At 41.0% G+C, this 23,641-nt stretch overlaps 2 protein-coding genes across 8 annotated transcripts in view; one reads left to right on the top strand and one right to left on the bottom strand.

The window, feature by feature from the left end:
• Nucleotides 1-23,641, bottom strand: part of celf5a (cugbp, Elav-like family member 5a) — a 194,483-nt gene that overhangs the window by 163,746 nt on the left and 7,096 nt on the right. For all 7 annotated transcript variants that reach the window (XM_086283460.1, XM_086283464.1, XM_086283461.1 and 4 more), the window contains exon 2: nucleotides 6,304-6,386. In XM_086283460.1, the coding sequence (XP_086139586.1) occupies nucleotides 6,304-6,386 (83 nt within the window). The remainder of the gene's footprint in view (nucleotides 1-6,303; nucleotides 6,387-23,641) is intronic.
• On the top strand, nucleotides 15,645-18,128 carry LOC147301389 (uncharacterized). Its single transcript, XM_086283468.1, has 4 exons — nucleotides 15,645-16,006; nucleotides 16,174-16,341; nucleotides 16,462-16,557; nucleotides 17,008-18,128. The coding sequence occupies exons 1-4, from the start codon at nucleotides 15,863-15,865 to the stop codon at nucleotides 17,323-17,325; spliced, it is 726 nt and encodes a 241-aa protein (XP_086139594.1). The 5' UTR covers nucleotides 15,645-15,862; the 3' UTR covers nucleotides 17,326-18,128.

Raw genomic sequence — 23,641 nt, 5'->3', positions numbered from 1 at the left:
GCATGTGTGTGTGCGTGCGTGTTTAAGGATATTCAGTTCCTCTGGGAGCACTTTAGCACCACAGCTCTTTGCTGCGTACATTACACGAATATACCATTACAACAGACATACACACAGACACGTGGAGAGTTGCACACACACACACAATCCATAAAAACTATTGTTCTGTTGCGGTCACACGCTGATATGATTTGGGAACATTGTTAGGTGCCATATACCACAGTCCCACCAATAATAGGTAAATAAAAAGTGTTTGCTGACACATGCACACTAACACTAAGTTAAAAATTTTGCATTAGTAGGGACCACGCCCTCAGTTACATTTGACAAACCTTCTGATAAGTGAATGGAAGACGGGACAAGCATAGTCAAAGAACCAGAAGGAGAAATGTACGACATGTGGTCCGGCTCCTGAAATTTGGATAAATGATCTCCAGTTCGTAGCACATCATCAGACCTGGGTATTAAGTTCAGAACAGAAGAGATCACAAACATGATTTAAAAACTAATATCTATAATATCTTATTCTCATTTCAGTATAAACTTCGCAACACAAAATCCTGTACAGTTCATAAAACTGAAAAAAATTAAAGACCACCCTCATGCCCTTTCTAACATACACAATAATGTTATCTTTTTCCTGAAAATATACACACATGCATACGAACACACCCAGACACATGAACACGTATTGCAGTTACCCAAAGGCTAAATTCTAACGAGTCCCCTTTCCCTGACTACAAGGTCTCCAATCCTGCCAGCACCGATTGGCTTCATGCTGACCAGTCTGCTCTATATCCACCCCCACCCTCACCCACTCAGCACAGTCACATACAGCACATACACAACCAGCCAGTACACTACATTCATGTACGGAGGGGTGACATATTAAAGGAAAAACTCTTTCACGGGCGAACTCAGGTCACGATATTTTCCACACTTATCCTTTCTCACATGTAATGCACAGCAGGAAAGCAGGAAGCGCTCCATTTCAGAGATCTCTGCACCTCTGGAAATACTTGATGTGGTTTAGGCGAGGGAGGAACCTGGACAGAGTGTGCAGGAGGCACACGTGACTCCCAAAAACTAGCAGAACTGAATATTAGCTTTGTACATAGTGGCACAATCTGACATCACACACATTTTGTACTGCAGAGCAGGCAGGGCAAAGACCAGCTCGGTTCTGATCTGAATGCATCTTTGTGTTCTCACAAGCAGCTCTCCCACATGCCACTGAAACAGCATTAATGCGTCTTACAATTCTACAAATCACTGCAACTCTAGTGGAGTGTGTTATATGCAAAAACCCCTGTAGGGGTTCATTTGGATTCAGATCTGCTGATTGTGAAAGGCACATGCCATTCTTGAAGAGAGCATTTCCATCAGGTCAGACGTGTTTCATTATAACCTAAAGGCATGAAGCCAACGTGATGTTCTTTAGATTTTCAATAAGCTGTTCCACTGAGGGGCCATGTGGAGCCGAACCATGACAGCAGAACACAGCTACCAAATCCCCTAACTACAGGGTCAAGGGTTCAAGTTTTTTTTTCTTAATTTGTCACCAATGTGAACACACTACGTAGTGTAGCATTGAATTATTCAGCCTTTGCAGCAGCCAGGCAGCACACAGCAAGCCTTGGCTGTAGACAATAAACAGGTGGATAGGATGCATTAGTAAGCATAGGTAAATATGTTATGTGTGTGTCTGTGCATATACGTGTATGAATAAAACCCAATGAAGTAAAGATGGGCCATTTGCAGCATGGTGGAGCCAGCCTCATTTCCCCAGTACCAGCTCAGCCATTCTCCACAATATAACCACGCTTTGCTTCTCACTCCTCTCTCATGCTGTTATGGTTTAGGTGAGCAGCGGCATGTACACACAATTACACATACAAACACACATATAGAAACAGACTGCATCCATGTGCACTCACACAGAAGACAGTGAGGGAGCAGAAGAGACAGAAATGGAGACAGAGGAAAGCAATCGAGAGGGAGGATATCTACTAGTGTTGACATTGCAGGAGGCTACATGTGTGTGCCGGAGCATAATCTTCCCCCTGCTCTCATTGGGTTTTTAATGTGGCTGCTATTTCCATAAACCTGCCTCCTGAATCACTGCCAGCCGCTTACACTCCCCCCAGGTCGAGCTGTACTAATACTAGGACTGAATGCATGCAGCAAACATATTTCCACCAATGCCTCTCAAAGACAATCACCGTTATACACGGTGCTAGCACAAAAAAAGGGACGGCAGCGTGATTTGTTCTATGCAACAGTAGGTAGACTTGCTAGTCTGCGACTGAGATTATTTCTTGGATCTGTTGGATTTGAGGAGTTGCAGTGAGAGGACAGAGAGTTTTAGGAGAGTTGGGGGAGGTGGAGGATGGAGACAGGGAGGGGGATGGGTGGGCGGATAGTGTGAGGGATGCGGGATTTTGTCATGATGCTAAGCTGGGAGGAGTAAATCTCCTGCAGACTTGTGTAGGGAGCTGTGAAACTCACAAGTATACTCACCATTTGCGGTAGGAAGTGGGCATTAACTGCCATAAAGAGTCATCAGAAAACATTTTAGTGGCCATCAGGGGATATTTATATTTCAGTTGGCTTGGAAAGAAATACTGATAGGACATGCTTGAACAGTCACATACTCAAAAGCTCACTAGTTTGGTATATGTTAGAAAATTAAATGTCTCTCCATCAGCGGCACACAAATATATTCCAGACTCGCTGTCATTGGGGGGTATGCAATCAGGGCACACCGCCATGTGCGCATGTTTTTCGTCCCACCTTTATACATTGCTATCTGTATATACACAGAACTGGCAGCAGTGCAAAGCCAGCTTACCACATGTACACAAACACACACGACTAATAGAGCCAAGCGGCACACACCTGGTAAACTGTCAGAGGTTCTCCTATTCTGTGGCCAAACTTATGTCAGGCACTCGTGTCCCCGAGGTTCCCATCACACTTCACTGCAGGAATCTATATTCCAGTCCAGTACACTTCCATTAGGCCATACTGTTCCTTTCAGCAGCTAATGTGTAACAGGGGGACACAGATAATAACATCCAAGAACACTAGCACTTCTTCCTAATAACACTGGGTTTTTTGTGTGTGACTCAGCGAGTGTTTAGATATGAAATATGAATAAGCCATAATTATAGCTTTTTGTAAAGCTAAAATGTAAACACTGGAATAAAAGTGTAAACCTGAATTAACCTGAAGGTTTAATACTTTTATTATCCACCTGCTTTTTAGTCATGGTCAGTACTGTAATAAGATTTTGTACTCTTCTGTCTTTCATTGTTTTACAAAGTAAAATTCTCCTGCATAGAAACTCTATTTACACAGAGATACAAAGAAATCTAGATTTTGTTAGAAGGAAATTTTGACCTTGAGCAACTACTAACACCAGAAAAACATATGGCTGAGAACACAGTAGATTAATAGTGCCCATTACGAATTCAACATTTGCTTGGCTTTTGCCAAAGTACGCACAGGTTTGCTAAATTTGCAGAGTCTTATACCTTTGAATAAGGAACCAGTAAATAGGGGTGGTTTCAAAATCAAACTGGAATAAAAATCTCCTACAAGTTACAAGTTTCAAGTCAGTTTGCGTTCCCCCTCTCAGCAGGAAAAGCAAAGTAGAGGTCAGAGATTCAGCACTTTGCTCAAGGACATTACAACATACACAGAGTTTGAATTATACACTTACCCAAAATTCAAAACAGTCCATCTCATGAAATTCAAGTATGTGAATGCTGGTGTCCGTGTCTTTGCGGTCATGTGTGTACGTGGGGGTGCTTGTTTGTCGGCCCTGCTCGAGGCGTAGAAAAGCTAGTTAGGTTGTACAATTTCCATGCACGGTTCTAGTCATTTGCAAAAAGTAAAGTCCAGTAGGATTTTGGTGGTTTGGCATTAATTCCAATTCAGGCATTTAAAACAGCAAATATGGATGGGTAGCCACACTGGTCAAACTGAAACGCTCGAGAGCAGCGATGCAGGGGATAATGACAAAACGCAGACGTTAATACCTCATAACCCATCTCGGGAGAATTCCTAGTTTACATTAATTATACCATAGCCCCTGGCAAACTGCATATCAAGCAGGATTTTGCAAACAAACAACTGGCATATCTACTTACCATCAAGCAGCGAAGCAACAGGGGTCATATCGCAAAAGATTTAAGAGCAGCGAGGCTCAAGAGAGGACGGTAAAAGCTATGAGAGGCAGGCACATGTCAAACACACACACTGCAGCATGGATTTTCTTCCTATGATGTGCACAATGTTCTATAATGTAAATGAAAGTTACTCTTCCTAAACCTGACCATGCATACAGGATGATTAGGGACACTGGTGCACACCAGTGTCCCTGTAGCTACTGTTTTACTTATGGCCAGTAGAGTATACAGCATGCACTGCCTGTGCTTCCTTGGACCAGTGGTGTTTGTGTGTGTGAGTGAAGTTGAAGGGAAGAGTAAAGCACCCTCAGCCTGACACCCATCAGCGTCTGCCTGTTACATTTCTATGACATGCTTTGTCTCAGGGAGAGCAGCAGCAGTGGAGCAGTGGGAGCGGGGGAGACAGAAGGATGTGGGGTGGATAGGACTGGGTGGGGTAAAGGGGAAAATCATCAGGAGGGCTAAAGTAGGAATGAAAGGTACAAGAAAAGGGTTTTATTTCTCACATGTGATACACGGCAACTTCAGCAGCCAGTGAATGTGTGTGTGTGTGTGTGTGTGTGTGTGTGTGTGTGTGTGTGTGTGTGTGTGTGTGCGCGCGCGCAAACATGAAAGGACAAACTTTCAGACTCTTTGTCTGAGTTTGCTAAATTTATAAATACAGCTGTACAATCATAAGATTTTTTATTTTGTTACTATTAACTGGGGCTGTTTATAGCTCTCCATTAAGGTGACTGTTAAACCTGACTGAGCCCAGGTGATTTGGAGGTCTTCTCTTTGCTTTGAACAAAGGGGCATGAGGACTTGTATCTCTCCTTTATACATTCAGCCACATCCTCTATTTAATACTAATAGCACATCAGCCCTTATGGATGCCCCTCCAGTTATTAATGGCTCCGAGCCGTGGGAGGAAAAACTTAGTGGAAAATCAAGAAATCAAGACTCAAATCTGCCTTTTGTAACACATAACTGAACAGAGCTAAAAAAAAACTTTAAAAAAATTGGAGATAAATTATCTAAATTTCAGAAGCGGAACCACGCCTCTAAACACGCCCCTTCCGGTTCTCATCTATATATGACCCCCCAGCTCTATGAGCTGTTCGTTCTCGTTTTTGTGCCCCACCCTCCCTGCCCCTTTTCAATTCTTTTACTTCTTCACTTCTCATTAGTACATGGGGATCTGCCAGGCCCGGGAGCCGTCGCCAGTCCCCTCTGAGGCCTTCCCCAAACCGCAGTTCAATTCATATTTAAGCCATTCGCCTTTATCTATGACAAAACGCTGTCAAACCTGAATTGAGGGCGCGGGCCCAGCTAGTGAACTGTCCCGATGCAGTCTTGACCGCATGAAGCAGCACTACCTCTGTGATAGTCACTTCTGCCCACTCCCGTATTATTAGCATCTCTCTGGTTGTTTTCGCATATGGCTTTCAGACATTGTTGGAAGAATCAGGCAGGGCTTTTGTCCAAAGTTGCCCACATGTAGCACAACAGAGAAGATATTCTGCCTCAGCCATATTCTGGCTACTAGAAATATTTGGTTTAGACCAGTGTGGCGAGGGCGCTACCTGGACAGAGCATGTAGAGGGCAGGACACATGACATAATGTCAGCGTTGACACTCAATCCACCTACACTGTTGGAACATAGGAACAAACTCACACAAAAGCTTTGCACTAATGCATACGTGCATATAAATGTACATCAAAATGTTATCCCTGCGAAATAAAAATGTGTGCAAACTTTTGTTTGCCTCAACAAATACAAACGAAACTAAAACCTACACTCCGTTTCACGTTGTCTTTTTGACTTTCCAGAAATGCAGAGCTTTCTATTTCTATGTCATTCTATGCTATTACTTCAAAAGTATGAGGCAGAGTGGGTCTGATCAATGCTGGCAATATCCCCTTGAGAACAGACACATGAAAAAGTTTAAACCGGGCCTTCAAAAGGCTGAGCTATTGATTTAATTGCTTTCTAAAGTGTTTTTCATCTCTGACACTGTACAAGGAGAATTCCGGCTGATGTGCAGCCGGGTGCAGGTGGCATGGCTGACCACCATAGAGAGAAAAGAAAGAGGGTGAAAAGCGGTGGAGAGAGAGGCAGACACTTACCCCTGGCAGTGTTTTCTGTTCGTGGAGGGCGTTCTGGGCTTTTATGGCCGACTCTCGGGCGCAGTAGGTGAGAAATGCACAACCTGCAACACAAAGATCAAAGTCAGAACAACACTTACACATAAATTATGCACACAATGCAAAATGACACAGCCATTTGCAAGAAATATCAGCTAAAGAAACTGGTACATTAATGAGAATGAACTGAAGGAATTGGACAATTACCAAGCACGCAATTAAACACAATTAAAGAACCAAATCTGTGCTGAAGGTCTCCTGAGTTACTGAAAACCCATTGAAAACATCTCTTAGACTAAACAGAGCAAGTTAATAGAAACAGGCAACCATGCAAGACACAAGGCTACATGTAGAAAATTTTCGATGATGGCAAGGGGAGAAAGAAGAGCCAACCACAGCAAAAAAAAAAAAAAGTAGGAGATGCAAAGAGCATTATTTGGATGAATAGCCAAGCCTGCCCAGCTTCCCCAACACTAGTGCCATGTCCTGTTCAAAGCTCTTAGCAGCCTGGCCAGTGTCCTCACCCTGAGAGGCTGTGACAGCAGCGGAGACAAAAGAAACAAGACTGCAGGGGAGTATTGAGTGGGGTGGAAAAGGAGAGAAGAAGGGATGTAATAGTTTAGGGATGGCTAAAGGAAAGAGATGCTGCCAAAAAAAAAGAAAAGAAAAGACAGGACAGGCCGTTAAAACTCTTGGGCTGATGCCCAACTATGAGACATTGATCTAGAACCAAAGCATACATACATCTGTGGAATTAACTGCACATGAGAAGAGAAGAGAAGAGACCTTTGACCTTTAACACACCTTTATTAAATCAATACTTCAACTCACAACCATAACCGAAAATGAATGCCAAATCAACATATGAACAACCCTCCCCTCCCACCATCAACCCCACCCAAATACAATAAACACAAAAAAAGAAAAACAAAACCAGAAGACACTCCATTCGGCTTTCTTCAAAAATTCAAAACTAAATCATCATCAGTGATATTACACAAAACTCCATTAATGCCCCAAATAGGGACAAACTCTACAATGTTGGACACCATCTTGTAATAAACAAACTCTACTTTCAAACGTGCACCTACTAACCCTTTAAACATAATTCCTAAATTAACAGATCCTGTTCCCTTCATTTTGTTCCTCCTTGTGAGCCATATACTCATCTTCGCCTGACTTATTAAAAAATTAATCAAGCCAACCTTCCTACGCTGCACTGCAGAGTACCTCGGACCCAGGATAAAGAGACCCTCCTCCAAAACACTCCCAAGGCCAGCAAGCCACTGCCGCAGCAATAAAAAAAAGGCCAGCTAGCCTGGAACAACCTAGCCACAGGTGCTGCAGTGTTTCCTCAGTCAGACAGAAAGGACAGTGGTTCCCTGTTCGTGGATCCATATGTGCCACGTGTCTGTTCGTAGCCACGGCCCCATGCACTATTCTCCACTGGAGATCCGCACTGCGTTTCTCCATGGGAGTTTTGTACAGGGACCTCCAGCTGCCCCTTGGAGATGACCCAGGAGCCAACACACCTGACCACTTCAACTCCAGAACACCAGCCAACAATCCCCTGTTCAGCACCTTTACAGCCACCTCGTATATAGCCTTCTTAGAGATCTTTGACAGGTCACCAGGAACAGGTGTTAGAAAGGAAAGAAGAGAGCCTCCCTCCTCATCCTCCCACTGCGGCACAAAGAGACAGCGAAGGAAAGTCAGCTGAATTTGGTTGACCACCCGCAGAGCGAGTCCCCAGCGCAGCTCTTACGAGTCCAGGAAGACCACCCATGGCTTCTTCCACCAGCTTCTCCAGAAATCACAGAGACCGGATCCCAGTCTCCTGAGCCAACTTGGCAGCCGTTTTCCACTGCCCCGCCATCCTCAGGCCCACCAGCTTGGTAGGACCAGCATTTATGAGGAACCTCTGCACACTAGCAGTGCTGAGCATCTTACTTGGCACCAAGGGATTGTAAAAAAGAGGCTCCTCACCAACATCACCAAAAATTGAGAACAGTCTCGCTGTGCTGTCTTAAGACGGAACGCTGTGATACGGCTGCAAAGGTCAATCAAACTCTGACCCCCTCTCTGACACAGAGAGAGACAGCACAGCAGACCTGATCCAGTGGAACCCTCCCCAAAAGAAAGTAACCAGTCTTTTTTGTATCCCCTTGATAAGAGAGGCTGGAAGTTCAACAACAGCGGCATGGTGCCAGAGTACAGAAGCGGCCAAGTTGTTAACAACCAAAGTCCTTCCCCTGTAAGACAACTCCGGCAGGACCCAAGTCCATCGAGACAACCGGGCAGCAATGTGTTCAACAACACCCTCCCAGTTCTTCCCCTGAAAAGCATCAGTTCCCAAAAACACTCCCAAACACTCCAGTCCCTCCCTGTTCCACTGTAATTCTGCCGGTAACACTGGCTCCTCTTTATCAACCCACCCTCCCAAAATGAAACCTTCACACTTTGACCAGTTAACCTTCGCGGAGGATGCTCGGTCATATAAGTCCAGTGTCTGTCTGAGTGTTTCAATATCACTTTGACCGGTTATAAAAACCGTAACATCATCAGCATAAGCTGACAATTTTACTGGACTTCCTGCTTCGTCAAAGGTAAAACCTGAGAGTCCCTATCTAAGATGGTGTAAAAGGGGTTCAATGGCCAGCGTATACAACATACCAGAAAGAGGGCATCCCTGCCTGATGCCCCTCTGAGCTGGAGCAGGCCGACTTAACCCTCCCCCCACCTTTAACATGACAGCAGCATTTGAATACAACAATTGGATCCAAGAAATGAAAATGTTCCCAAACCCAAAAGCTTCTAAAGTTTTAAACAAATAGTGGTGATCCACTCTATCAAAAGTTTTTTCTTGATCCAGAGATAAAAACCCCACATCCAAGTCCTTGAGCTTGGCCAGATCAATAATGTCTCGAATTGAAAACAAGTTGTCCATAATAGTTCTTTCAGGGACACAGTATGCTTGATCCACATCAACAATCATGTCAATACAGGTCTTCAACCTGTTAGAAAGACATTTTGCAAGAATCTTGTAGTCCGTACAAAGCAAAGAGACAGGCCTCCAATTTTTGAGCAAGCCCAGGTCCCCTTTCTTTGGCAGTGAAGTCAAAACTGCCCTTGTGCAACTTGTTGGCAAGATCCCAGTGGTCATACAGTATGTGAAAACCTCATGAATGTCCTCTCCTAGCAGCGACCAGAATTCCTGGTAAAATTCCACAGGAAGACCATCAACTCCTGATGACCGACCACCGTTGAGTTGTTGAACCGCTGAAGACATCTCCTCAAAGGAAATAGACTCCAGCACAGCCGATTCAGCCTCATCCAGCCGTGGCAGCCCCACCAGCATCTTCGTCACACATTCAGGGTCACACGTGTCAGCACTAAAGAGGCTGGCATAAAAGTCAATGGCAAGCTTCCTCATTTCTACTGAGTCAGATATCACCTTCCCATTTGGAAGCCTTAAGTGCAACATTTGGTGTGACTCTCGAACCCTTTTCTCCAGCTTAAAAAGGAACCTTGTTGGGGCACCTGTTTCTTTAATAGTAGAAATCCGAGTCCTAATAAGAGCACCCTTTGCTCTTTCGTGAAGAAACTTGCTCAAAGCCTTCCTCCTGCTGTCCCAGGTATTATTTGTATTATCTGTCCCACTTATAATCTCAGTCTCTAGCCTCTTGAGCTCTCGTTCTAAGTCCTCAAAGTAGTCTTTAAGAGTAGCCGTTGCATGTGATGTGTATTGGTGACAAAAAAGCTTAATCTGTGTTTTCCCCACCTCCCACTATTGAGCCAAATTGCAAAAGTCCGTTTTCCTTTGTTTCCAGTGGCACCAGAAATCAGAAAAACCAACAGGTGAAATCTCTGCTTTAACTAGTCTACTATTATACATCTGGTTGATATACAGGGAGTGCAGAATTATTAGGCAAGTTGTATTTTTGAGGAATAATTTTATTATTGAACAACAACCATGTTCTCAATGAACCCAAAAAACTCATTAATATCAAAGCTGAATGTTTTTGGAAGTAGTTTTTAGTTTGTTTTTAGTTTTAGCTATTTTAGGGGGATATCTCTGTGTGCAGGTGACTATTACTGTGCATAATTATTAGGCAACTTAACAAAAAACAAATATATACCCATTTCAATTATTTATTTTTACCAGTGAAACCAATATAACATCTCCACATTCACAAATATACATTTCTGACATTCAAAAACAAAACAAAAACAAATCAGCGACCAATATAGCCACCTTTCTTTGCAAGGACACTCAAAAGCCTGCCATCCATGGATTCTGTCAGTGTTTTGATCTGTTCACCATCAACATTGCGTGCAGCAGCAACCACAGCCTCCCAGACACTGTTCAGAGAGGTGTACTGTTTTCCCTCCTTGTAAATCTCACATTTGATGATGGACCACAGGTTCTCAATGGGGTTCAGATCAGGTGAACAAGGAGGCCATGTCATTAGTTTTTCTTCTTTTATACCCTTTCTTGCCAGCCACGCTGTGGAGTACTTGGACGCGTGTGATGGAGCATTGTCCTGCATGAAAATCATGTTTTTCTTGAAGGATGCAGACTTCTTGCTGTACCACTGCTTGAAGAAGGTGTCTTCCAGAAACTGGCAGTGGGACTGGGAGTTGAGCTTGACTCCATCCTCAACCCGAAAAGGCCCCACAAGCTCATCTTTGATGATACCAGCCCAAACCAGTACTCCACCTCCACCTTGCTGGCGTCTGAGTCGGACTGGAGCTCTCTGCCCTTTACCAATCCAGCCACGGGCCCATCCATCTGGCCCATCAAGACTCACTCTCATTTCATCAGTCCATAAAACCTTAGAAAAACCAGTCTTGAGATATTTCTTGGCCCGGTCTTGACGTTTCAGCTTGTGTGTCTTGTTCAGTGGTGGTCGTCTTTCAGCCTTTCTTACCTTGGCCATGTCTCTGAGTATTGCACACCTTGTGCTTTTGGGCACTCCAGTGATGTTGCAGCTCTGAAATATGGCCAAACTGGTGGCAAGTGGCATCTTGGCAGCTGCACGCTTGACTTTTCTCAGTTCATGGGCAGTTATTTTGCGCCTTGGTTGTTCCACACGCTTCTTGCGACCCTGTTGACTATTTTGAATGAAACGCTTGATTGTTCGATGATCACGCTTCAGAAGCTTTGCAATTTTGAGACTGCTGCATCCCTCTGCAAGATATCTCACTATTTTTGACTTTTCTGAGCCTGTCAAGTCCTTCTTTTGACCCATTTTGCCAAAGGAAAGGAAGTTGCCTAATAATTATGCACACCTGATATAGGGTGTTGATGTCATTAGACCACACCCCTTCTCATTACAGAGATGCACATCACCTAATATGCTTAATTGGTGGTAGGCTTTCGAGCCTATACAGCTTGGAGTAAGACAACATGCATGAAGAGGATGATGTGGACAAAATACTCATTTGCCTAATAATTCTGCACTCCCTGTATAATCTATCAAGCCGAGCTGCCTTCACATTGCTCTCAGAAACTTTTACATATGTATACTGTCTGGTTGTGGGATGGAGCTTTCTCCACACATCAGTCAAATCATTCTGAAGAATGATTGTAGACAAAAGTGAGCCCGAAGGTGGGTGAGGCCCTCCTGTGTTTCTGTCAACTGAAGGGTGGGTTGTGCAATTCCAGTCCCCTCCCACCACTATTATTGAACCACTATTTAATTTTGATAACTCATCATTAATTTTACGAAGTAATCGCACACAACCCGCAGCTGAGTTATGGGCGTATACATTCATAAAAGCAAAAGATATTCCCTTAATGGTTGCTTTTACTACCCGTGCCCTTCCCTGCTCTATCTCACAGACAGAAACATGTGACAGTTGAAGGTACCTAGAAAATAAAATTGCTACACCCGCATTGAGGTTAGTACCATAACTTAAAAAAGCCTGCCCATTCCAACTCGTTCCCGATTCTGTCTCATTATCTATAGTGCTATGTGTTTCCTGCAAAAAGAACACATCAATGTTTTTGTTCTTGCTAAGGCCCACCTGTTCACCAACAGCTAGCAGAACCTGCTCCACGGTGTACTGCTGGGATGCCACCACCCTGGCCCCATGTCTAATAGACAGGGGAGGCGAACCCTCACTGGGGAGGGACGCCATGACTCAAGGTAAAACTGGCCAATTAACTAAAATTCTTCACTTCACACAACACAATGAAATAAACTTGCCTTACCTTTTAACCACCCATAAAGCCCAAAGTTTTCCGGAAAAAACAGTCCAAACGTCCCAAACTCACTCAGCCGCTCCACGCACTCACCAAACACCTTCACACACCCATTCACTCACACTCCCAGCATGCAGTGCAGGAAGGAGAGGAGAGGAGAGAAGCCAGATGGAAAAATGAGGCAATCATTTTCCCCCTGACTATCTGAATAAATAGATTTGCTTGTGTTCTATTAATGAGGTTCATATGGGTTAGCATGCATCATATTTCTGCCACTCTGAATATGGTTTATTAGCAGCCGCTGCATTTTGGATCTCATTTCAACAGCCAAATATATTCAGTGGGTGGTGATATATTAAGAGTTTTCATAGAGACAATATTTCAATCTGTTGTTCTTGTTTCAGATGGGATCACTTTTACCCATCCATGCACCACTCTTTGTGCCCCTCTACAAGCATAAATACAGCCGAACAGCACATGTACGGTATTTACAGTTTTACTGACCCTTGTACAACAATGGTTTCTCCACTGAAGGGTAAAATGTCATAAAAGTCACTGATCTATTCATTGATTTGGACCTCTTTTTGCCTCGCTGCCTAAAGTGTCTGTAACGTGGATATGTGCCTTCATGACTGCGGATGCGCTGACCCTCATTACAATATTTAACCACTATAGCCTAAATGATCGCATGAAAGACAAACAGCAGCAACGTGTATGCAGGTTGTGATCTTTCAAGTCTCTGACAGCGTTAATGGTGCCTTACCTGTCCCAGTTACCCCAAAAATAATCGTGTCAAACTGCGTCCCCCAATTAAACCCCTCAGTCACTCACACTACCATTTAATTCGTATTGCTCATTAGCTTGAACTTGACGCAATACCCAGACTGTTACACGTTGTTGTTTTGGCTTTGTTTGTTTGTTTGTTTCTTAAATGGGCGAGGGTAGCAGAAGGGAATGGTTCCATTTTGGTGCTTGTTTTTCTCTCTTTTTCACTCTCTCTGGGCTTGTTGTTGGTTTACTTGACAAACGCTTGCCCCATCTCTGAATAAGAAACAAGTATTTTGCATTACAATCACAAACGCGATTTATTTGTTAATGTGTAATGCATAGGGCATTGCGAATAAATTAATAGCAACCACAACACTGGCAAACAAAAGAGAAACATGAACTCCATTTAAATGTGATTCTGTGCTCTTTAATGTATGGCTTAATAAGAATTTGCAGGCCACAGGCGAAAAAGCTTTAACAACTCCATAATTGGAATCCAAACACGTACAAATTGCCAGCGCTGCGTTGCATACCAAGTGCAAAAGTGTGAGTGGGGGGGAGCATGATGAAATTGTTTGAAATACAACAAAAAGCCACTGTAATCAGAGCCTGCTGACACAGCAATGGGGGAAGCCTTCCCACTGCGAGGAGATGATCCTCTGCATCATCTGACAGAAACCTAAAACAGCTTTGTCTAAAACATTGATTTCAGCTGCAAAGAGAAGAGATTCCTCTTCTCCTCTCGTCTTTCCCAGCTTCTCATCTCCATCAGCAGCTCCCCGTGTCTGGTCTCCCATTTCTTAATGATATATTTTTAAGTGGGGTACGTGTGTACTGGGAAATAAGGCCGAGTCTCTCCATCTCCTCTGCACTGAATTGGCATGTAATTAAAGAGTGTTACATGGGAGAGAGGGAGGGAGCGCGTGAGGCAGAGGGAGAACGGAAGACAGTAAGTAAGAAGTGCGTTCCTGCTCAGTCGTAGAAATCACGAGTGTATGTCCACGGGGTCTGTGAGACACAGGAGGCACTCCTGCTGTGCCATCCTTTAGTGCTCTTTAGGTCTATTTGGCACACTGTAAGACCGAATAGTAATAGTTTGATAAATGAAATGAGTTCCAACTACTTAAAAACCTGTTATAAGTTCATACACCTTTATTTTTTTGAGTAGTTTGAACAATTTTGTTTTTTCAAGTTATCAGTACTTGAATATATTGATTAGTTTCTAGCATTGCGCTCAAATAATTTGAGTTTTAACACTGACGTCACTTACGTGCCTACGTACGTACCTACGTGCGCCACCTGTTTCTTTATGAAGTGCTGGCAACCATCTTGGATTCCTCGCTTCGAGTGCGAATGCCCGCTCATTACCCCGAAAGAAACTTGTGGAACGTTAATATCCGAACAGAAATAAAAACATTTGTCAACGGGTTTTTTGCGGCATTGCCTTTGACGCTGGATAAAGGAGGGCATGCTATGGTATGTTACGGACTTTTGAACTGGAACAGCTAACCCTCTGCACTTGGCTAGCTGCATTTACCGCCTTCGCGGCATCTTCAGGAGCGCTTTGTGGTAAGTTTTATTTTTTCTGAAACTATAGTTCTCCGTTGTAATATGGGTTTTTATCGTCATAAATGTACAACTCTAGCAGGCATTTAAGAATTACATGCATGCGTCGTTTTATCCATGTCGGCTTGGCCCCAAAGTGTTTGCATGAATTATGCTAATACGCTCATATTTAGTATAACACATTATTAGTCCCTGGGACTAATAATGTGTTAATAACTTTTCTAATCTCTTACTATTTTAAAAGAAGTCTTTAGAAGGCATTTCTGGATTTGCAGATTATAAACTGCCTTGTGGTTAAATTGTTGAATCAATATGCACTGCTGCGCTGCTTCACACTTAGCGCATACGTGGATATTGATATTGGCTAGCCCATTTGCTAACTAGTGGAACTTAAAACTTACGTTTAGTTCTCTGGAGTTGTACATATTAAAACTGGGGCAGCAAAATTGTAGGCACAGGACATACTTACAAAAGCAGTGAATAATCATTACATAATTACGCGGTAGAACTTGGTTTACATTGCAAATAGTTATGTATACCAAGTTGAAATGTAGAATCTTCTGAACTGTAAAATTGTTGTGCCTGGTCTATTTTAGGTTAGCTTAAGGGTGAATCCATCAATAATATATTTACCAAACAGTTATTTTTTCGTTTTATTTTATTCTGATGCCCAGTGTTCATTAGTGAAAGACTTAGTTTTTTATCTGTCAGGGGCTGGGTCTGTGAACCAGCATTTTGAGTTTATTTTGTAGTTTTGCTTTCTTATGTCATATTGAAATGAGGTGAAGTTCTTGTATTGTTGTTATTATTAGTTAAGGTTTAGTTGAGTTCTGGGCTGGTTATGTTTCATCTGTGTCTCCTTGGTTGTGTGTCTTTTCTGTTCTCTGTGTAGTCTGTCTTATCTTCTGTGTTTTACTGTTATGTCCATGCCAGGGCAGAAGTAAATTTTCAGGGGTGAAGATGCTGTTTACCTTGACCAGCTAAGACTACAGATTGTAGATGAAGTCGAGAAAAGTGAAAAGAATCCTGATTACAAAGCTGATGCTCACAACTTTGGCCTTGCAATGCAAAGAGATCATCAATGATGACCTACCAGTAGGTCAGATCCTGGATTGCTGGCCTACTCTGAAATCCCAGTCCCAGGTAAGAATGTATATAGATGTATCTAACAAGATGTATTTTATATCAACCCCTGTTATCTGGCCTGTCTGAACAAATTATGCCTTTGGAGTGTAAGGATTTTGATGTATTTTGCAAAGATTTATAGACTAATTGAAACTTGTAAACACAAATGTATCCTGTGTGTTCAGATCTGTGCAGAATTCCACAGGATTACAAACCTCCACCTGAAGAACCACTTTTATGCTGTGCTGGACCAACATGCTCCCCGGCTCCAGAGCTTATTCAGAAAGAAAGCTGTTTGCACAGGGAACGTGTCTGATGTCCTGTCTCAGCTCTTCAGAAGCTATAATCTCCAGGTTAGTGAGTTTTTGTCTTGTTTTTTGAGCTTCATTTGATTTGATCAATTTTTCAATTTTAATTACCATTCTTGACTAGGTTAGCCAATAATTTAAAATAAAAATTTTCTTGTGATGTAGGAACAAGCTGATATCCATGCCCAAAGTGCTGGTGTGCTTCATGCCCTCTCTGCCTATTTGTACGAAGACACCTCTACCTTCATCAAAACATGGGATGTAAGTTTTGGACAAAGTTGTGAACAATATCTTAGTAGCATCCTTGTTTAGATTTCTCAAAACATTATGACACTTTGAGAGTTTGAGAAGCATCTCCATGCTTGGATCTGTCTACAACAGTGTCCATGTCACATAATGGAAACACTACATGTTTTTAATGTGCGTAGACCTTCTATAATGTTCCTAGCCCAACCATACATCACTGTACAAATGAAAAAAATATATAACTCCTATTGACTTTCTGTTGTTATTGCTACGAAGAGGTATGACTTTGCTTTACTAAAAGTACTATTTTTGTCAGTTTGTTTTCTCAAATCTTGGTGTGTTGTGGCTTTTTTGTTGTTCAAACAATTGATTTCTGAGCTAGTAATAATCCAGAAATGTGACTTGTATAGATGAAACTAAGAGAAATAGGAATGCACTAACATGTAGTAATTTTGTTTTCTGTAGATGATGCATTCTGATAGACCAGATATTAGTGAAGTGCCACTTGGACTCCTCCTGATCAGAGCCAATTCCAGCGATGCAACATTCTTCTGCCCTGAGAAGACTGCAGTTTTGGTCGAGGGTAACATGATCATTGTTTTCACCACCCTGGCTGATGCATTTCTAGTAATATTTGGACTGACTGACGTCCTGCACCTAAGCTACCCAAAATGTTTGGCCAACATTTTTGACTTTATTCAGAAAGTTTTGATGGGTCTGAAGGGTGGGAAGTTGAAGCCCAAAGTGCTGAGTCTTAAAAATGATCTTTTGGCAGCAGAATAATGTCCAGGATTCCTACACAGCCCTCAAGTGCCTGTTAAAGCAAGTAATTCAGTTTATCATGTTTCCAAGTCTGGATAAGTTTTTTATAAAAAGAGAGAATAGAATAAAGAAATCTTTGCAGACTCTGTTTCATACTTCATTATCTAAAAGCCACATCCAAAGTAAAAGGGGTGATTTTATTATTTTTATTTATTTTTTTCCCCCCATCATCACTTGTGTTTTAGTTGATTTTGATTGTGTTTTTAGTCAGATAACTGTAAATCTATAGAGAAAATGAAGGACAATCTCATTTCTGGCTTCTAGGTGGGATCTTGAATGTCACTTAAGGAACGTTCCTCCTGAACTACTCATAACTGACATAAGGCGCTAAGGAGGTTTATAACACTTTGTTTATGTCTCTAAAGAAGTATTTTTCTATTTAAAATTTTATTGCTTTGTTGTTGAGACTGTGATTGCACTCTACAAATGTGCATTTTGCATAACCACAGTACTGGCATATTAAAAAGGTTACCAATTATATTTCAGTGTATTAGCTGCACTATACTATTACTTTCATTCGGTTTTCCCACCTAATAATGCAGGATTTTCTTTTCCTTTTGTTTGTTTTTTTAATAAAAAGGCCATACTCATGTGTTAATCAAATTTGAATACTCTTAAAACATGTTGTGAAATTCTTTATTTCTAATATTGTAACCTTGTGCCAAAATTTCTGACATTATTCCCTATAAAATGTGGTGGATTTATGTCTTTGGGCTTTTTGTGTCAAAGTAACTCAATAAATCTGTAACTTGAATTTATATTTTCTGTCTTATGTTTTTACAAGTGTAATTATTTTGGGCACTTTTTTTTTTTTTTAATCAAATTCAAAACACAGTAGATTTGGATATTACAAGCATTTGTATTTAAAATTTTTGAGTTGTATTAGCTTAAAATGGTTAACATTTTGAAACTAAAAATTAATTCCTTAAAGTTACTTGAGCTAGATTTGTACTTGAAACTCAAAATATCAAGTAGAGAGTACTAAACCAAAAATGTGGATATAACATAAAAACATTTATCAATGGTACTTAAAAATATTTATCTAAAGCTAATAAATAAAGTGTGTTTATTTAACTTTTATTTTTAAGTTTTAGTTACTTAAAATATTTTATGTAATCAGTTTCACCAAAAGTTTTGAGTAAAATTAACTTATTGGGTTTTACAGTGCAATGAAATACATTCCTGAAGTCCTGCAAAAGCACACATATGTTTCTTTTATGGTGTAAAGAATAATAAGTAGCTCAAATGTAGAAACACTCAAAAAAATTCACACACCTAAATAAAAAATAATTTTAAAAAGATAGTAAAATATTACTGAGATATTACTGAGAATACTATGGCTGGATTGGTTCCTTGACCAGCTATCTGTTTACTCTTTCAGAAATATTGTTTTAAATTAGTCAGCCAGAAATACTCTGACCAGTAGTGATTCCTTTGAAAACACTTCCAAAAAAAAAAAAAGAAAAAAAAAAAGAAAACTGCTGTTACTTCATTGGCCATTTAAAATACTTATTTTTGGCTATTGTTATTGGTAGTGGCATTAAAGTTGTGTATCAAGAAAATTCCCCCACCAAACCCCCAAAACAAAGTCTTTGAGGATATTTTTTCAATTTACTGTTTTAGAGAAAATTCAAGTTTATTCAAGTTTGTCATCTAGAATTAATAATTCAGTCTCAGCAAACAGACTTTTCCTGGTAAATATGATTTCGAAATATGTCTCTTTGTTATTGTAGGTCTTTACCTTGCAATATAAAGCGCCTTGAGGAAACTGTCGTTGTGATTTGGCGCGGTATAAATAAAACTGAAATGATTTGAATTTACAGTTTGCTTTATTTGTTTTACTCCCTCAGCTAACATAATTATAATAACCTGGTGCAGAATTGTAACTGGTCTAAGTGCAAGTTGAAGTATAATACTTGGAGTATTATTGCATTGTGCCTTCCTTCTTCTATACAAAATGAAAAGTTTCTCAATTTGGTACATTTCTGTCTGGATATATGCAGCTTTTTCATGTTTGGCTCTTTTGTTTTATTATGATTATGTTTAATTTTTGTGGGTTCTTTTTTTTAAAGTTTGACCTAAAATAGCTCCCAAATTTAAGTCACATCCCCTTATTTTATTTTATTTTTTTATCATTTGTTAGAATTTTTGCTGAATGTTTCTATGAGTCTGGAACTTTTACTTAAAGTGTTTGTTTCCGTCTTTTGTAATTTTCACAATCTCAGCATTTAGTAATTTGCACTGCCACTCTGGTAGCTGCTGGTAAGCTGAATACGAGCACCCTACTTCTACATAGGCAGTGGGCATAAAATGCGTACTGCAGAATCGTCAAATATGAATGCAATTCCGAGGAGACAGGCCCGGTTTAAACCAGAACCTCTCTCTTTTAAACTCCACCTTTCATACCCTCTTTTCTCCATCTCCTTGCCCCAGAGGAGCCAAGCTGCCCCAGTGTAATGAAAAAGTGTGAACTTGCTCTCACTGTGGCATTTCCTTGGCCAGAAAGTGTGAAGGTAGCAGAAACTGAGCCAATCCTGGCACCAGCCTTGTCTGCTCGCTCACACATCATTTGCACTCTTTGGAAAACGCTATCACTGTGGCTAGATTACTTGCTTACTTCATTTACTGCCATGCAGGGCTCTAAGGGAACTGAGAGCCTTTCAGAAGGGTCGGTAGCTGAAACGCACATCATCGGCGTGGATGAAACGTGATTATGACCCGAATCATCGCCAGTCGGTTAGGCGGGAGGCTCTATGGCACAGATTGACCACGAGGGGGGTAATCAGTCTGGTCTCATAGAATCTTTTAGTTTATCTAATCATTTTCTTATCTTTGAAAAAAACACAACCACACTTCTTGATCTGTTTACACACAACAATCATGTCAATACTTAGGGCGAAGGCTGAAAGAGGGCAAAGAAAAACAGCTAGCGATGGCAGGGACCTTTCAAAACAGTCTCAGTCATTGTTCTGACAACAACATTTTTGCTGCCCCAGCTTAATAATGAGCCTCATAATGATATTGTAATAAAAGCAGTAGCCTTCTTTAACCTGTAAACCTTAATTATGTCAGACATTCACCTTCTATAGCACCAGAAACTGTGCACAGTAAACATCTCCTAACCCTGAATCCTCGTGCACTCTTCCATCACTCCTCCACTAATAACTGTAACCCTTCATCTCTGCTGCACCCAGCTCCAAAATCCTTTTCCATTTCCTCCTTCACTAACCCTCCCATCACACCTTCACTATGAGCTGGGGGAGGATGAACACTGCAGAGCACTGAGGAGCATCGGTGTCTATCATGAAGGCAACAAATAGCCCCTGCACCCTCGTGGTATCCTCTCTGACCCCTGAGTAGAAGAACCTCAGCCATTGATTTGTTGCTACTTGCTCACATAGACTACACTATAGCCTCCAAGAAGCGGTCAAACAGATCCATAGGCAGAACCTCCCAAAGGATTTCGTGTGTGTGTGTGTGTGTGTGTGTGTGTGTGTGTGTGTGTGTGTGTGTGTGTGCATGCATTCATGTATTTGTGTGTACATGTGATATATTGCCTAATGAGTGTGACAATTACATTTAATTCTTTCCGAAATGCTCAGTATATGTTTCATGATCAATACAGGGAAATAGAAACCATCACAGCAATGCAGGCACGCACTGTATACTGATACCTTCACAGTCACTTACTAGAATAAGTGTTGCTTAAGTGGTACTTCATATATATTCCAGCTGGTAAGTCATGACTGACTATCTTTCTATGACAGAATAACTGTATAAATGTGTTAAAACTATCATTGTGAACTATAGCCTTAAATAAAGCAGACATACAAAGTGTTTTTGAGAGTTAAAAAGTTCAACGTACTACAACACATCAATAGTTCATTCCCTAATAAACCATAAATAATTAAAACTGACATGTCAAATCATTGTCACGAACTTGTATTTGTTTGTTTATAATCACAAACTATCTGAAAATGTTGTTCACATTAATTATAAGTCTTATTATAATAATGCCTCAGTTATAATATATTTAATTATGCAATGTGTGTTGCAATTAAACACTTTAATTGTCACTAGACTTCTTGTTGCAGAATTGTAAGGTTGGCAGTAAGATTATGCAAGGCTCCTTTGTATGTTTACTATCATGCATTCCAATACATTTTTAAATTGAGAAAATGAATCACATTTTTATGAACATATAATAGAGGTTAAAGCTCAAACTCAGAACAACCTATCTGGAGATTGTTGTGACATTTAGATAAATGTACTTTTCTTTGTGGATGCAAATATTCAGCCGTCTCCTTAATGTTATCCAACTATTTAATAAAAGCAAAGGAAAGACTCCTACAATCAGTTGCAAGCATAAACACAGGGATTGCTAGCAGCGGGAAAGTCTCAACTCACAGAGACTTTGGAAGAGAAACCTCATAAATCCTTCAATTATCAGCTTGTTATATTTGCTATTAAGTGAACTTGTGCCAATTGTAGATGTCCATGTTATATTTGATCTGCATGTTGGCAAACATACTTATGACATATACACGTATTAGCATTAAAAAGGAATTTCCAACAACCACTTTATAAAGTTGGCAGCAAATGCAGGTTTTGTTGGTGACATGGCAGATTGCAACCAGCAGCCCGTCCCCAGAATTGGCCAGAATCCCTGATATTTGGCTGGATAACACTTATGATACAGCACTTTGGCATCCTCCACTGTTCTATAGCCTTTAAAGTAAGTCTTGACTTTTGTTGACTCTCTGAGTACATCATCCCTCTTTTGCTATTAAAGCCATGGTCCAATCTATAAATAGTAGTCCAGTGCCCTGCATCCCTGATGAGCAAGCTAATTGACACTGTTAATGGATAGAGTTTCACAGAGCTGTAAATAATGTGTAGGTTCACACTTACTGCCTCCTGCCGTGTTACTTCTGGGAGGGCAACAAGAGTTTACCTGCCAAGTCCCGTCTCTCCAGCCTGTCATCCCTGCTTCCCTCCCTGAGCCAAGTCTGCTCCGGCCAAGGGATTTACAGAAATCAATAACTCTGTGTGCCCCCACCCCACCTCCCTCTGCCCGAGTCAAAGTCAGAAAACTGCATCCTCTTCATGTACTCTAACAACCTCTTGAAAGAGGAAAACAGGACTACAAGAAAGGAAACCATAAAATCCCTTTCATTTTGGCCCACACCGTTTGTATTTAAAGTTTCCCTTTAATGTATGGCATATTTGATGCAATATTACTAAAAATGCATGTCCTCTGTCTAAAACTAAAAGGCATTTAAACCTCTGAGACAGCTCAATTGATCATAGCAAAGCCACAATCATAGATGACTGGCAGCTGCAAACTGACTATGGACTAAGAGACAGATCAGGTTCTCAGTCACTTTGATTTTACAAATTGAAAGGTACCTTAAAAGACATCGCTTCAAAGGCACGGAGGTTGCTTGGATGGACTGTTTGAAAGAGGGATGAGAAAGACAGACATGCAAGGAGAGCAAAAAACACTACCTGGTGAAATCATTCACACATTCATTCTCTATCAGTATACCGCTGTACATGGGCAACCTAATGAAATGAGATACACTTGATTTATCCCACATTGGAAAATTAATTTGTTAATGTGAAGTAAGTATAAAATGTGTCCAATACTGTATCTGTCCTTGTGGCAGTGAAGCTGAATCAGTCTCTTAGAGAAGGTGCTCCGTTGCATGTCCAGCAAGTGGTGCCGGAGGTAGTCACGATGCAATCAGTGACCTCCTCTTCGAGACTGATGTATATACACAAGCCTTTATAAAGACGCTGGTAATGAATACTGTTTTTTTATTTTCCATCTTTCAAAAGCTCATTTTCACTTATACCCTGCTTGCCAACAATATAATTTGTGTCATTGTCCTAACTTTTATTTATTTATCTCATATCACCACTGCAGCTGGAGGAGACAATTAATTAACACTAATGGTGTGACTAACAAGCAGACACCGGGGTGTTAATTGCCTCGATGTACTGTATTTCCTGGTAACCACATTAAATGGATGGATAGATAGATAGATAGATAGATAGATAGATAGATAGATAGATAGATAGATAGATAGATAGATAGATAGATAGATAGATAGATAGATAGATAGATAGATAGATAGTCTTTTTTAATTAAGCCAGATCTACCGTTGTACAGTGTACCACAGATCAGATGCCATAATGGAACTCATATAAAGTCCATATACTTTGCTTATTCTACAAAATTAATATTTGATCACCAGAAAAGTAACACAAATTC

This window comes from Aulonocara sp. 'chitande type north' Nkhata Bay, linkage group LG23 (genome assembly GCF_057382095.1).
Source record: "Aulonocara sp. 'chitande type north' Nkhata Bay isolate Kocher_YH1m ecotype deep benthic linkage group LG23, A_spYH_male_GT1.1, whole genome shotgun sequence".
In the NCBI taxonomy this organism is placed as follows: domain Eukaryota; kingdom Metazoa; phylum Chordata; class Actinopteri; order Cichliformes; family Cichlidae; genus Aulonocara; species Aulonocara sp. 'chitande type north' Nkhata Bay.
The sequence above is the reverse complement of the archived record's forward strand: the minus strand, read 5'-3'. Positions and strand labels throughout refer to the sequence as shown.